Source organism: Periplaneta americana, chromosome 3 (genome assembly GCF_040183065.1).
Source record: "Periplaneta americana isolate PAMFEO1 chromosome 3, P.americana_PAMFEO1_priV1, whole genome shotgun sequence".
NCBI lineage: Eukaryota > Metazoa > Arthropoda > Insecta > Blattodea > Blattidae > Periplaneta > Periplaneta americana.
This window is the reverse complement of record NC_091119.1, coordinates 96,426,201-96,442,905: the sequence shown is the minus strand read 5'-3', so window position 1 is coordinate 96,442,905 and position 16,705 is coordinate 96,426,201. Positions and strand designations below refer to the sequence as shown.

The following is a 16,705-nucleotide window of genomic DNA, read 5'->3' as shown; positions in this document are numbered from 1 at the left end:
GACCCAAATTTTAACTGCGTTAATAATATATTATTAATGGGTCTCCTCATTTATGAAAACCAAAACACAAATAGCAATTACAGTAGTCAAAGAAAATAACATACCATACGACGACTTTTTTTATTTAAACTTTATTCTTTTTACGATGAAAGAGTAATGGAACGGAGAAAAATTCTCTCCGGCGCCGGGATTTGAACCCGGGTTTTCAGCTCTACATGCTGATGCTTTATCCACTAAGCCACACCGGATACAGCTCCGACGCCGATTAGAATCGTCTCAGATTAAGCTCCAACTCTTGGGTTCCCTCTAGTGGCCGCCCTCTGCACTACGTCATAGATGTCTATGAACGCAGGACCGAAGTCCACACATGTGCTGAGGTGCACTCGATATGAGTGACTAGTTGGCCGGGATCCGACGGAATAAGCGCCGCCTTAAATCACGAAGTGATTTACACATATCATATATATTATTTTAATGTACCGAAGTACATATGATATTTCCATGCAGATATTCTGCGTCATCATACGATGAAAGAGTAATGGAACGGAGAAAAATTCTCTCCGGCGCTGGGATTTGAACCCGGGTTTTCAGCTCTACGTGCTGATGCTTTATCCACTAAGCCACACCGGATACAACTCCGACACCGGTTAGAATCGTCTCAGAGTAAGCTCCAACTCTCGGGTTCCCTCTAGTGGCCGCCCTCTGCACTACGTCATAGATGTCTATGAACGCAGGACCGAAGTCCACACATGTGCTGAGGTGCACTCGATATGAGTGACTAGTTGGCCGGGATCCGACGGAATAAGCGCTGTCTTAAATCACGAAGTGATTTACGCATATCATATATATTATTTTAATGTACCGAAGTACATATGATATTTCCATGCAGATATTCTGCGTCATCATACGATGAAAGAGTAATGGAACGGAGAAAAATTCTTTATTCTTTTTAGTAGCAAATTAATTAATTTAAAGAATAACGCTGCCCACATCAGGTGTACACTGTGTTACACATGAGGGAGAATCACAGTTAATCACTTATTGTGTTGGGCCTTCACCTCGGAATCTCATTAAAAAATCAAGCAAGCATGTTGAAATCATATCACTGATGCTGCTCTTTGCATTACATGAATAACAAACTGTGTAATAATTTTCTATGCAGAAAAAGGTGGAAAGTCACAACCATAGACTATCCAAAGAGTAAAATAAAGTGTTAAAACATTTGAACTTTTGGCAACATTTCATGATTTATTATTTTTTCTAATGACAGAAATCTTTGAAAAAAAAAATTGGTACATTCTCATTATAATTGATTATACTTTATGAATTTTAGTTCTTTTGTCATACTGCAAATTATATTCCCGTGTACAGACTATTTTCTTGAATTACCATTCAAAAGATGTAAACACATCAAATTTATTATATACTCAAATAAGACAAACTTTCGATTTTTAAACTACAAACAAAACACACATTTTATAATCCAAAAAATAAGATATCCAACGCTTTAAAAATTGTATGGTTGTATGGTGATTCACCGTCAGGCAAAAATTTCAATAATCATCATGATCGAACTACAGAAGTGCAATTTAAAAGTCGGAATTTTTTTTCACTTGTCACAAATAAGCAGATGAGTGTTTTTCTTTTTCAAATTCTGGGAATATCTGATTTACTTTATAATATGTACATTATAACCATACGTACTCTGGAAAAAAACTAAGGAAGTGACTAGTGAAATGCTTTGTGTGGAGTGTGGCACTGTATGGGGCAGAAACATGGACATTATGACGAAGTGAAGAGATGCGATTAGAAATTTTGAAATGTGGATACGGAGAAGAATGAAGTGAGTGAAATGGACAGGCATAATAGGAAATGAAGTTGTGTTGGAAAGAGTGGGTGAAGAAAGAATGATGCTGAAACTGATCAGGAAGAGAAAAAGAAATTGATTGGATCACTGGCTGAGAAGAAACTGCCTACTGAAGGATGGACTGGAAGGAATGGTGAACGAAATAAGAGTTCAGGGCAGAAGAAGATATCAGATGATAGACGATATTAAGATATGTGGATCATATGCGTAGACTAAGATGAAGGCTGAAAATACGAAAGATTGGAGAATGCTGGGTTTGCAGTGAAAGACCTGCCCTTGGGCAGAAAACTATAAGTGAATGAACCATATGTAATTAGTTTTCCACAAATTCGCTTAGTACACAAAATAGGTATTTACATACTGGCTTGTGTTAGCTTTAGAGGGCCAGATCCAAGATAGATACATGGACTTAAGACACTCATTGGCCCATTATGCGCCCTATACATCCAATGGGTGACCTGGATGGTATTCGTGAATCCAGTGCTAAAAGGCAGCCTTGACAGAGCTAGGTTCCAGGGTACAAAGCTCAAAGTCTTTAAATCCTGTATCAGCAATGGAAACCAGAAAATACTCCACAACTTCACCCCAGCCTATTTTTACTATTACAGACGATATATAAAATGAGGGGGAGGTGGAGTGTATTGATGGAATGAAAGAGGGAAACGAGTACTCCGAGAAAAGTCCTCTCCAATGTCTGCCTTGCCCACTAAATACTTCATCATGACCAGGCCGGGGATTGAATACAGGTCACCTGGATAAAGACCAGTATGCAGCTTTCAGCAGATGTAATCACTTTTAATATCTGCAGTGCCTGGGAAAAGTGACATAAGTCAGTTTCCACAAACCTTTTTTGATAATTTATTGACAACTTACACTGGTTTATGTTGATTTGATTTTTTTCTGTACGAATTATTGTAATGGGAGAAATACTTAGGTCTCTTTTTCCAAGCGAGCAGATAATTTGTATAAACAAAAGCCGCCCTAAATAAGGGTTCGATAGATCGGCCTACTAATCAGTTCATAAAGAATAATAAGTAAACAAAACAATTTTGTGACACTTGGAAAGAAAAAAAAAAAAAACATTAAGATAAGAAAACATAGGAAATCATTTACAATAAAAATTTTGTTTGGTACAAATGATTACTAATTATAGCTAAGGATGATTTTAACACGTGAGATCCTATGGCATCAATCGTTGCATCAGAAATTTTATATTGTTTAAATTGATTTAAAGTTTCACGTGGGATCGTGCCACGGGCACCGAACATGAGCCCAAAAACTGTCCAATGTGTGATGTGGTATTGTGCTCCAAGATTCTGACAACAAGGCTCATAGATGACTTGTTTTTCACGACACACCTCTTGTGGCTGTTGCTCATGCATCTCGAAACGGATTGTGGGATCAAGAATGACAATTCTGCCGATCAATTATGATGATATCAGCACGTCTAGTAGAGCTATCAGAAGAGATGCAACCAACCTCCTCATAGACCTCATAGGAAGCATTCTGATGGATTGAAGCTGCGATGAGAGAACGAACCATATTATGTCTGTTGATTCGGAGCAATTCTCCATGATGGCAGAAACCCAAGACGTGAGGAAGTGTTTCTTGCTCGTCGCATCTTCTGCAATGGGTTGAGTCAAGAGTTCTACCAGGGAGAGTACGTACAGGTATTGTATTACAGTTCATCTTAATGGCTTGTGTCCACTGACTGCTTGAAAGTCCCTTTTTGGTTGAGATCCACGAATTACCTTTCTTCCAGTAAGAATAGAAAACAACTCCCAAACCTTTACTTTTCAATTTGCTCCATTGATGAAAAGAATCTTCACGCAATGCTTTTCTTAGTTTTTGAGAAGAAATACGTTCAGAGCAATCGAAGGTAATTGTTTGATGCAATGTTCAATTTCGTTTGGAAGATTTCGAGTGGCTGCTACATGAGGGTTGTCAACGTGTAAAAGTCTTTGACAAATATTTAAGTGCTGAAGGTAAGCTTCCCACTGGGCTTTAAATACTCCTAAACCTCGCAATCTTCTTGGTACATACAACATAGCATCCGGGGTGTCAGTAGGAATGTTAATTATTTCCTTAACTGCGCTGCGAATTAATTTGTCAATATCAGATAGAAATTTCACTTTAAGATCTTTTAAAGGAGCACATTGGAAGGGGTAAACCAACTGAGGCCAGATATATTGATTTAACCCAGATTTTCCCACCGTCCTTTTTTAAGGACAGTTGCAATGCCTTCGGATATTATGTCATTGTTGGTGTTAGAGACATTTTATAAGTTGTGCGATAATGTTGGTAGTATTTGTTAGCTTTAGAAAATATGTTCCTTGTTTCAGTTTATTTCAACATCATTTAACCGATTTTTGAGAGTAACTAATATGCTACTGTATTTTTATCACAAAAAATTCTTGGGCTTATCTGGGTTAATATATTTATCTTTTGGTCAGGCATGAGTAAGGGTGAAGTGACCAGCTGATTAAGATTTTTTGTCAGTTTTTCAATTAGTTGCGCCGCATTAAATTTTATTTCATCATTAAAAGTAATGCCAAGATATCTTATAACTTCATCCGATTTGATGCAAGATATTTCTTGTCCATCGATCAAGGTGAGGGAATCAGAGCAGAGACATCCTTTACGTAGATGTATAACATTACTTTTATGCAGGTTTACTGCAAGACCAATTCTAGCTAAGGAATTCATAGTCAGCGATGTTGAATATTGAGCAGCAGATTTATTTTTACACAATAATACTAGATCATCCGCAAATGCAAGAATGGAAAGATTATTTAATTGAGGTGATATATTGTATCCATATTCTCCAGAGATATTACTTTCGCTTAATTCCTTCATCACGAAGTCAATGGCAACATTGAATAGAATTGGTGAGAGTGGAGCCCCCTGTGCAACTCCTTGCTTGATCATTATAGGGGCTGTCTTTGTAGTTTTATTAATAGTGATAGTAGTAGAATTTCCTATTAAAACGATGTTATAAGCGTCTTTAATTTTGCAGGTATAGGCATAGCATTGAGGGTTTGTTCAATGTGTTGAGGTGATCAAAAAAGGTTTGTGGAAACTGACTTATGTCACTTTTCCCAGGCACTGCAGATATTATTTTACAGTTTATAAAAAATAGCAACTTAAAAACTAAATGCACTGTAATATTGTGGTTTATATTGTAATGAAATTATAAATATGTAACTTATTTACCATGCAATCTGCAGTACCAGAAGACAACTCAAGGGAAAAATATAGAACTATGAGGCACGAACAATAAGTTAGTGAACTGGCAGCATAGTTTCCCTGTGGTGCACTACAGAGGATAGACTACACCACAGGATGGTGCTGTGTCAGTTCTTCTATCGTCCCATCAAGAGGCAGTTGCATATAGTGTAGGCAGAACTACGGTCTCTGCTGTGAAAGGTAGCTGAATGCAAATGGCAGAACTCGAGAATGTCGCAGTTTGAGCAATGGGAAAACGTCAAGTTCTGCCAAAAGTTAGGGAAATCCACTGGTGAAACATTTCAAATGATCAAGCATGTATATCGTGAAGAAGCCTTGGGCCACAGTGCTATGTTTAAGGGCACCATTATTTTGCAGAGGGCACAAATAGTTTGGAGGATGATAAGCATACTCGTTGACTAAAAATAGTCCAAACTAAATGCAAGATCAAAGAAGTTACAACGTTGGTGTGTGCCAACGACTCCCAATCGCAGCAGCAGCAGCCATGGCACATGCCACAAAATTCTGTCTGATGATCTGAACATGTCACGTGTTACCCAGCATAATGTTCCATGTATCCTGATGCAAGATCACATGAAAATTTGTGGTGACCTAACAAGTAGTGCTGACAACGATATAATATTTCTCAACAGGATCATAACAGGAAACAAAACATAGTGTTTTCTGTATGATCTGCAACTGAAACGGCAATTGGCTACCTGGAAAGTGCCATTATTGCCACGAAGGAAAAAACCACGACAGGACAGGTCAAAAGGCAAGGTGATGCTGGAACTTTTTTCTGACTCATAAGGAATTTTTCACATGGAATTCATCCTACACAGGCCAACTGTAAATAAGATCCGATATAAGGAGATTCTTCGCTGTCTGCACGAATCAATTCATTGTAAACGTCCTGCGCTTTGGCATAGGAAGAACTGGCTACTGCTACACGAAAAAACCCCTTCACATCGATCTGTTCTTGTCCAAGAGGAACTGTCAAGACAACAGATCGTGTTGCCACATCCTACATACTCGCCTGATTGCACACTACATTATTTCCTTCTCTTTCCTCACTTGAAACAAAGCTACATGGACATAGATTTCAGTCAGCCGAGGAGATTATTACTGCCACAAGAGAAGCTGTACGGGATCTTTTCGCCAATATCTTTGAGTGGTGTTTCCAGCAGCTGTACCAACATTGGCTGATGTGCATAGCAGCCAATGGCAACTACTTTGAGAGATGATGTGTATCTGTTTAAGTGTGTGTGTGAGATCTTGTAATATGCTGTGACTTAATGACTGTACCTCACATACCTCGTATTCTGGTGTGGGCATTCATTCACAGGTAGCAAGGAGTCTTTATAAATACTGACAACTGATCTTTAACAAATTATATAAATTATTTATGACAATAAAGAGTTCCTGAAAGTATAGTTGTTACTTCGTCTTAAGAAAAGTAAAGTTTTTATAGAAACAAATGCCTTTTTGTTTTGTTCTATTTTTTAAATCACCATCCAGACGTTCACTTGTAAAAGTAATTTGTACAAATAATTTTAAACCATAATAACTTTGTCTGAAGGAATTTTCAACTGGAGGTGTAATTCTATATGTAACAATTTCTAGAGTAAAACCAGGCTCATTTTGATCTCCCTCCATACTGTCTAATAAAACAATTTTGAGAAAAGTCATTCACATAGATGCCTTTAAGCTCTAAAAATCTGACTGAAGAAATCTTCAATTGAAGCTTAGTTATGTAAACCATAATCCATTTCACTAATCAAAATGTTTCTGGAGACATACACTACCCAAGTATACAATTTGCTTTAACACATGATCTTGTGTAAAAAACAAAAAATCATGAAAGATCACAGAACTAATTTGAAGCAGATTGTCATTTTGCTTGTTTTTTTTTTTTTTAAGACCCATTAATTTTGTAGTAAAAATCACTATATTTCATATGCATCAATCTCGAATTCTCAGATGAACTACTTTGTAGTTTATAATATTGAGCAAAATTCGTACAATTTAGAACTTTAGATGTATCTGTACACAGACACATGTCAAAAGCCACAGTTTTAGTAAAAGGAATACTAAAAATGTGAATTGTCGTTAAAATCTCGAAACTGATTAGAGCACAACATTTTTTTTTTCTTAGTTGTTGTTTAGTCAACTGTCTCAAGACAGGTCTGAACCTCAACATGTGATACCAAGAAGGCACCACTTATGAGGTAACTAGGCCAGGAGATAATGGGGTGGGGTGGACCAGTTCCTTTCCCCCTCCATTGCACACATCGCCGACTAGCTATATATTACACTAGTCGGACTTCAGATGCATACAAACAATTGTTCTTCCTCTGACACATATCGTCAAGTGAAATGTACTGCCTGATAATTATCTGTTATAACAGATCTACATATCAGTCAGAACCTCAATCAGAGGATTTTTTCTTATATAGTCATAAAATAAACATCAAGTTATGTTGCCCAAATGTATTGCTCACACGAAAAGAAAAATTCTTACTCAACAAGATGTGAGTTTAATTAGCGAGGTTAAAGATTGTGGTGGGGGGGGGGAAGGAATTGGCCACCCTACCTCATTATCTCCTGGCCTAGTTGCCTCATAAGTGGTGCTTTGTTGGTAGCATTTGTGAGGTTCAGATATGTCTTTGGACAGTTGACTAAACAACAACAAAATTGTGGTATCTAATAATAAGAGTAGGTGTAATGTTGCAAGCTGTAAGTCGCGAGTTCGATTCCCGATGGGGTTATGGATTTTTCCATCGATCTAATCCTTCAAGCCACACTATTGCCCTGGAGTCTACTCAGTCTCTAACAGAAATAAGCACCAGGGATATTTCCTTGGGGATAAAGGCAGTGGACACGTAGGACTGACACCACTACTGATATTAAATGCTGATTGTCTGCAAAGGTGAGAGCCTCAGCCGATTTGACCTGTCAAGGGGTTGACTGTAATAATACGAGTGGAAATGAAATCTTATCAGAACTACATTATTTCTATCATCCTTACAGACAGTTTCATTCATTGACATAGTGTATAGTGTAATTATCTCAATCAGAGATTTCAAATACTAGTATTCTCTATACCTAAGACACAAGTGCTGTGTGTATGTAGTGCTTATTAATTAAACTGTACATACTTTGAGGGAAGTTCAGAGTGCTTGGTTTCCGTCTAGCCTCCCGCTCGGGACGTATCTTCTCCATCAGCTTACTTATTCGATCATTGCCTTTCTCTTTCTTCACTAAAGGACCGGGACAGTTCTCTTCTACCACTTTGACACAGTGACGGTGAATATTCAGTACACAATCTGCCAAGTGAACAAGCAACACATTCAACTCTGCAAATATACTAGATTATAATTACAGTTACACACAATGAAACTCTTAAAGAGCTCATATCAAAATGCCTCAAAATGCGCACACATATCTACAGAAAATAGATAGATATATAATTAGCTGCCCATAAGAACTTATTTATAATGTTGCATTAAAAAACAATGGTGCATACCTGGAGATAATAGTTTGTTATCTTTTGTGAATACCTATGCTTAGTCAAAATTCAATTTTACAATCTTACAGTTAGTATGGGCAGCTAATTTTTGTATTTGTTTATCTACTGTGGAGATAACATTGTGCGCAGTTTGGGGGAAGTTTTGACATGAAGTCATTAACAATTTCCTTATTACAAATATCGACAGCAATGAAATTCAGATTCCTTGTGTAATTTACGATTACATAAAATCGTTGTCTTCATTTGCTTAGAATCAAAACAGTAATTGACACTTTGCTTGTCCTCTCTTCAAAACAATGCACAGTGGAATTCCTGGTGTCTGGCACCCTAGTAGCCAGAAATTCCAAAATGATGGCAGTTCTGAATAATGAAAATACAGGGCAGAGTCAGTTAATTAGAAACTGAAGTAATGTCCAACTTCTTTTAATTAGGCGGCTGAAGCTATACCACTAGATGGCTGTCATACAAGCAAAACAAATAGGCAGTAGTTCCAAAATAGTGGCACCAATTATGTATTTTTTTCCAATTAAATGGCAAAATCCTTTAGCTGCTGGATATGAGGGATTCTAATGTAGAAAGTTACAGTATTCATATATAGTAATTATCAACAGTGAATTTAAGTAGTACAGTGGTTCTTCCAGCCAACCAAAAGTCTTTATTTGTCACACATGAGATAGATATTGTACTCAATCTTTAATTTGGGAAGGTTTGAAGAAACTACAGCACCTGTACTTTTACAGATTATTGATTCCTTTACTTGTTTTATTCAATGTACTGTAATGTAGTGAAGGACCCAGCAACCACAGGATTGCCAGTCACTAATCGGACTCTCTAAGAAATACTTTCCCTCCTCTCTCACTCTTAAATAGAGTTGCTCATTAGGTGTTCAGGCCTGAGAATGCCTTAGAAGTGCTATTGTCAACCCATGAAATGCCTGTACTTGTTACAATTCTGTAGGATTAGTAGTCTCACAGAAAACAGAAAAAAAGTGTGAATTCTTTACCTGCATTTCGAAGCATTACATATACCGTATTTGCTCGCGTAATTTGCGCCCCCGCGTATTTTGCGCACCCTAATTTTTAAGGGATTATTTTGAACTTTATTTTTGCTCCGTGTATTTTGCGCACATATTTTATGTACATATTTTTTTTCAGTGTAGTAGGGATTTTCCTTCCCTACAGTCCATCGTAAGTCATTCACCAGCAACTGAAGTACCTGCTTCAAAAAGAAACCCCAAAGTCCCGCTACTTTAACAATGCTTGTCCTTGGTAGAGAGCCCTACCGTAAATACTTGTATTTCAGTTGACTTTCAACACTTCTAATGTGCACTTGTATTTATACAGTATTTCAAGATGGGAAAGAAAAATAACAATTACACCACGTCATATAAATTGAAAGTGATAAGTTTCGCGGAACAGTTCGGCAATCGTGCAGCTCAGAACTCAGAACAGGACCTCTTATTTGAAAAATCCGCATATTTTACGCACCCCAATTTTTCAGTGGCCAAAGTTAATTAAAAAGTGCGCAAATTACGCGAGCAAATACGGTAGTATATTCCAGTAGTATGCAACATTATAGTGTACAGTACATTTTTTTTTTATTGAAATGTCGAATAAAAGAAAAGGTGTAGTGATTACAGTTTAAATAAACTTGAGGCTGTGAAGAGAAAAAAAAATGGTAAAATCCTCCAATACAGAATGGTTTACGTTTTTTGGAGGAAAGTGAGAAGGCACCATCAGCAGATGTTTTACTAATGAAGTGATGACGAGGCACAGCAGCAAAGAAACATTGCAAAAATAAAACTCAGACTAAAATATTTGATTACTTTAAGTAAATCTTGTAAGATGTAGAGTAATTAATAAATATTAGGAGTACCTGGATAACAATAGAGAAATTTTTAATCACAATTTTTTTCCCTTCACAGGTAATTGGAATTGCTGGAATTTACGGTTTATCCGAAAAATTGCTTATCCAAAACCACTTTCGCCCTCATTGCTTTGGATAAAGTGAGTTCTACTGTAATATATTACAATTAAACTGAATTTAGTGAATATAAGAAATATGTTAAACTCAAAAATTCCGCAAATGCTCAAAGCATATTATAATTCTGTGTGTTCACTCTCGAACCAACAACAAGAAAGTACAGTACGTTTTGAGATATATGTGTGCATACATATGTGCTACTACATTATGAACTTCAGTCTCAATACTTAATATTTGAGACGAATTGCTTAAACCCAATTAGTTTTTGAAAACATAACTTAATTGCAATGGTTATTTACTATGGACATAACATAGATGGGGCATTTCAATATTACTGCAGCAAGATTCTTTATTTCGTTATTACAAGCAGGAAGCTGAGAAGTGTTTTAATATATTGTAAAGGCTCCTTTCAGAATCTCTCATTCATTATGTCTAGGAAATTCTTCAGAGAAAAGCCTAAATTTCATTAATCAGCATGGTAAACATATATCAGAGTGTTTTAACAATGCACTGTCTATTTCAATATGATGGATCACAAAATAAAGAATAACTTCTTCCCCTCTCCTTTGGGAGATATAATATGTAAATACAGAGTTACTATGCATTTCCTTGGTTTACTGAAACTTGAATATCTATGGCACCTAAATGAAGTGTCTTTCATGGGATTTAGAGTTATCTTAGTCATATTTCAATATTACAGAAGTGAAAGCAATTATGGTTATGATCTGGTATATGCTAAACAATTCACTGCAGAATCCCAAAACTCTGGAATTAACAAAGTGGAACCAGAAGTATCAGTAACACACAGTCATGAAGACTTAAGGATTAATTAAGTACAAAGTACGAGGCGTGTTCTTAAAGTAAGTTCCAAACGGGTGTAGTAAGTAAACTGGAAGATATTTACAAACCATTTTTGTTGCATTATATTCCCCACACTTCAATTACTTCTCAACATAATCTCCACCATTATTGAGGCATTTATCAAGTCGTTGCACGAGTCTTTCTATCCCCTCATTGTAGAATTCACCTGCCTGCGATGCGAACCACTCCCACACTGCTGTTTTCACTCCATCGTCGCCATCAAAACGTTGACCACCGAGGAACTTCTTGAAGTGCAGGAAGAGATGAAAGTCACTCGAAGCCAAATCCGGGCTATAGGGGGGATGGTCAATTTGTTCCCAGCCAATTTCGAGATGAGATTTTGGGTGTCACGAACTGTGTGTGGCCGAGCATTGTCATGAAGCAACACAACTCCGTTGGTCAGCATCCCACGTCTCTTGTTCTGAACTGTGCGACGGGGCTTCTTCAAGGTCTGATAATGGGTTTCTCTATTAATGGTTTCACCCCGAGGCAAGAATTCGATGAGTAGCACTCCTTTTCTGTCCCAAAAAACAATGCACATGATCTTGCGTGTTGACATGGTTTGTTTGAATTTCTTTTTCCTTGGCGATGCAGTGTGCCTCCATTCCATGGACTGCTGCTTCGATTCAGGTGTCATGTAAGACACCCAAGTCTCGTCACCTGTCACGATATGGTCAAGAAACTCATCATCGTCTTGCTCACTGTAATATGTGAGAAAGCTCAATGCACTGGAAGCTCGTTTTGTTTTGTGTTCCTCGGTGAGCATCTTGGATATCCATCGTGAGCACAATTTTCGATATCGTAATCGATCTGTCACAATTTTGTAGAGAACACTCCGCGACATTTGTGGAAAATTCAAGGAAAGCGAAGAAATTGTGAACCTCCTGTCCTCATGAATTTTTTCATCGACAGCACGCACCAAATCGTCATTGATCAAAGATGGCCGACCAGTACGCTGCTCGTCATGCACAGAGATGCGGCCCTCGTTGAACTTCCTAACCCATCTCCTGACCATTCCATCACTAATGGCAACATCACCATACACTTCACAAAGTTGATGATGAATGTCAGCTGGTTTGATGTTTCTCGCACTCAAGAAACGGATAACAGACCGCATTTCACAGTCAGCGGGGTGCTCAATCACTTTAAACATTTCAACTGATCACAACTAACCAAACACACGGACTGAAGCTCTGAAACTGTGTGCACAGCTTGCCTGAGGACTGAAGAAGAAAACACGCATGCGCAAAATAACAATTGCAGCAATGCGACGGCTATAATTGAAAACGGAACTTACTTTAAGAACACGCCTCGTAAAAGCTCCAAATATGAATCACACTCCTACAATGCCATTCAAGAGATCACAACGCACCTGAACATTGATATCCCTGAGGGCCTATCCCCCATATTATCAACTGACAGTGATTGCAGTACGTGACTGTATAATACTGGTGAGCAACAAAGTGGTGGCCACGTACTGTCACCTGCAACAAACAATTTTTAAACATATTACAGCTTAACTTCCCACGTCTACTTCCCGAAATTAAAAATACAGAACAAAAGATTTTTTTTTTCGTGTCTTATACAGAATTCAAAGGTGGTCACTTTATATTATGTAACTTGCAATATGATGGCTGTACACGTCTCAACAGCTAACTGTTGAAAGTAAGCTAGACAAGTCATACAGACAGTCTTAAGAGAGCCATTCAAAATGGAAAATTATGGTGAGATTGTCGTCAAACAAGAGCTTTTGTAACATGAAAGAAAATTCAAACTCCAGTATAACAAGAGGATAAAAAAATAATGTAATTATTACAACTTTTACCTTGCAAAATAGTCTGCTAAGCTCTGTTCTGTTAAGTTCTACACTAATGAAACGTAAAACTCTCATAATTATGACCAAAAAAAAATACGAGATAGAACTGATACAGGAATATAGAAATATCCCCTGCCTGCAGAACGTAACATCTGATGACTATAAAAACATTCTGAAAAGCTGAAGAGGCAAGGATCCTGTGCAAAACTATTAGAAGTTTACAGAAAATTAAAAAAAAGAGGGTAATTTAGATATAATGGAAAAAAATACATTAACCCTGGCCACTCTGTGAAAGGAGGTAAAAAAGAGTAGAAGAATCATAGATGGTCAGCAACACTGTAGGTTCAGAAAATTTGTATTATTCAGAGAAGTTCAAAATATTAATCGTCCATTCTGAAATAATTTTGTATTAACCTAGACTCGTCATTCATATTTCATTTCTATGACTGCTATGTGGTAATTCATATCAATTCAATAGTCATTGTTTAACCCAGACTCTATACATTCATTCCTACTTTCCTTAGTATATGAGCGATTGTGAAGGTATGCAAGCATTCTGCTTCAGCATTTTTACAACTGTACATGTCACGTGGTCATGACACACTTTTCCATATGATAGTCAAGTTTAAGACGGTCTATCCATACCACATTGTAATGCTGTCGTATTGCAAATCTCATACAATGTACCCATACAATGTATAGTGACCAAGGCTTAAATGTAGAATCCGTACCAAAATTTCTTACCTATTTGCAGTGCTAACATATACAAAATATTACAAATATATATTCTTTGGTTAAATCGCTATGACTACAGACTACTGTTTATGCATCCAAAACAAGATATATCCAACAAAAAGCCTTCCACCTGGGTATTAATTGGACATTTGAACTATAATGGTGTCATGTCTTGTATAGGGTTCCCAGATATATTGAAAAAAAAAAAAAAAAAAAAGTAAAGTTTACTGCACAAACACTTTACTATAACTCGACCGAGATGAGTGGAGACGCAGGTGTAATGTAATACAAATGCAGGAGAAGTACAAGTGGTGCTCCGGACTGCAGGATCCACTGGCCTCAGTCGAGTAATAACTAACCAGGGATAAGTAAACAAAATTGTTGGGGAGCATATTTGCATTAAGTTTAAGCTTCTTTATGTAAGTTGCCTTCAAATTATTTTTACTAGTTATTACAGAAATAGCTACAAAATACACTACTCACGTGACAATATTCTTATAAATCAATCCACCTTGGTCTTGCAAAATTTCTCTGAAGAATGAATTCCACTCAACAGTTTCTATTTTTAAGAATATTGTCATAAAAAGCAACACAATCCTCAATGAAGAACGATTTTACAACAAGCATTGATTTTACTGTTTTTACAAACAATTTATTTTTCTCATCAGTCCATAGAGTGTTCATGCAAAAAAATAATCTTTCGACACATGCATTTGTTCCAGGAATACACATAATGAACTCCACTACTCTCTTCAAATTTGAGAGTTTCCATTCAGTATTTTTCTTTCTCAGTTCAGAACTGTAAAATACGGGATGCAAAGCTGTCCCGAAGACTTTTCTTGGATCAACGGGACACATTAGCAAAATACAGTATGATCCCATATTTTACAGGACATCTGGGAACCCTAATCTTGTATCAACAATAGTGATTAGCATGATGAGTATTCTGAAAACAAAACACACCCTGAGTTCTGTTATCATGATGTGTATATCGCCCAAGAATATTTACCAATAACTGAGTCGTTCGTGCAAGAATATAGCGAGCACATAGCTTCGGTATCAAAGATTTGCCGACATTAACCTTTTGAGTGGGGGCGAAAATTAATTAGATCCCAGTTATATTGTCCTTCAAGTTAATCTTCTGACTTGCTATTGTCTGGATTTTGGAACTGTCACACATACATATATCTGTCACCATCTCTGTGAGTCACATATTGGGCAGAGATGGCGATGTCTCAGTACTGTGATTTTGGAACTGTAGTCACAGTCAGAACCAGTGACAAACCTGTCACAGCCTTACAGCAACAAAATCACAGATCTTCAAATCATACCCCACCACTATCTAGCAGTCTTGTATCAACATATTCTATTGACTAATTCACTTACAATTTTAGTACGAAACCTTGTTTCAGTCTACTTATAGTACAAAGCAGTTCTGGTACGCTGACACATTAGCTCACTGGCAATGGTTATCAATGAAGTTGCACCGGTCACAAATGTTACACATTATCAAATCTAGCAAACATACTATGATCACTGTAAACTATTATTAAACATAGCCTATATCCATTATTAACACAGCAAAAATGATCTTTTATCTGTAAAATTTACACTTTAATTATCATAACATCAGGACAACACAACTCTTTCAGGTTTCAGGTGCCCCAACCTCAAAAATGAGTAAGCAATGTGCAACTATCAGGAGAGAAGACTAATAATGTCTAAAGACAACCTGGTGGCATTGGAAAGGAGAGGGAGAGGAAATTACCATTTTGTAGATTGAAATATTAATGATTCTATTTCTACTGCTGCAAGAATTTTGAAGTTTCAAGCCACGATTCACTCGTTAAATGTTAAGATACAACTGGTTCAAGCAATAGAAGTCTTTCTCAAGGTCTGAGAAAATTTAGAACACTTAGGGCTGGTTTCAACAATAAATGTTAAAACTTAACGAACTGTGTTATACTAATTTAACAATCAATTTAGCAAAAACATTTTCATGAACAGTTGTTAACTTTAACAATTTGTTAAGATAACATCAGAATTTCCAATGTTAAAATCCTAACAAAATCGTTCAAAATAGCTCGTATAAATTACACTGCGGATGCAGAATTGTTTTATTTAGACATGTCAGGAAAGAAAGAGGTGTAATTCATAATACCATATATATAACTCGGGACATTTAAGGTAATGGCCATTTAATGACTGTGGACATTTTGTTATATTGGACATTTAATGATTGGACATTTCTGACACTGGACGTTAATGATGGACAGTTTTGCAGTGGACTAATTGACTGATAATCGAAATCGACCACGGAATGACTAGTTAAAGACCAACATCACCACCCAAATCAATGGCACTGATCAGAACATACTGCAGCGAACTACCAGAAACATGGAAAGGTACAGATGTGCATACAGAAAGGAGGTCATTTTCAGCATCAACTAAGAGAGTATATCATTCTCCCAGAGATGGTTACATTTAGGAAGAAGTTGCATATTCGTAGCTACCATCAAACGGACCTGGGACAATTTTTAAACCACCCATTTTATATCTCTTGTATTTTGTACATACTGAAGTACAGTTTCCATTTTCAACTCTTTCAAGATGTTTTCATTTCTGTAGTGGTCTAACAGTGTGCAATTCGTCTCATAAATTTCATCTCTTCAACTGTCAACTAACTTTC

General features: G+C 36.9%; 1 protein-coding gene and 1 non-coding gene across 11 annotated transcripts in view; both read right to left on the bottom strand.

Moving 5' to 3' along the window:
• The window catches only part of RhoGEF2 (Rho guanine nucleotide exchange factor 2), a 453,695-nt gene that overhangs the window by 229,505 nt on the left and 207,485 nt on the right, over positions 1-16,705 (bottom strand). For all 10 annotated transcript variants that reach the window (XM_069821024.1, XM_069821026.1, XM_069821030.1 and 7 more), the window contains 2 exons: positions 12,838-12,949; positions 8,251-8,418 (listed from right to left, as the gene is read on the bottom strand). In XM_069821024.1, coding sequence (XP_069677125.1) covers positions 8,251-8,418; positions 12,838-12,949 — 280 coding nt within the window. The remainder of the gene's footprint in view (positions 1-8,250; positions 8,419-12,837; positions 12,950-16,705) is intronic.
• On the bottom strand, positions 177-248 carry TRNAY-GUA (transfer RNA tyrosine (anticodon GUA)). Its single transcript has one exon. It is a non-coding gene; the product is annotated as a tRNA-Tyr (tRNA).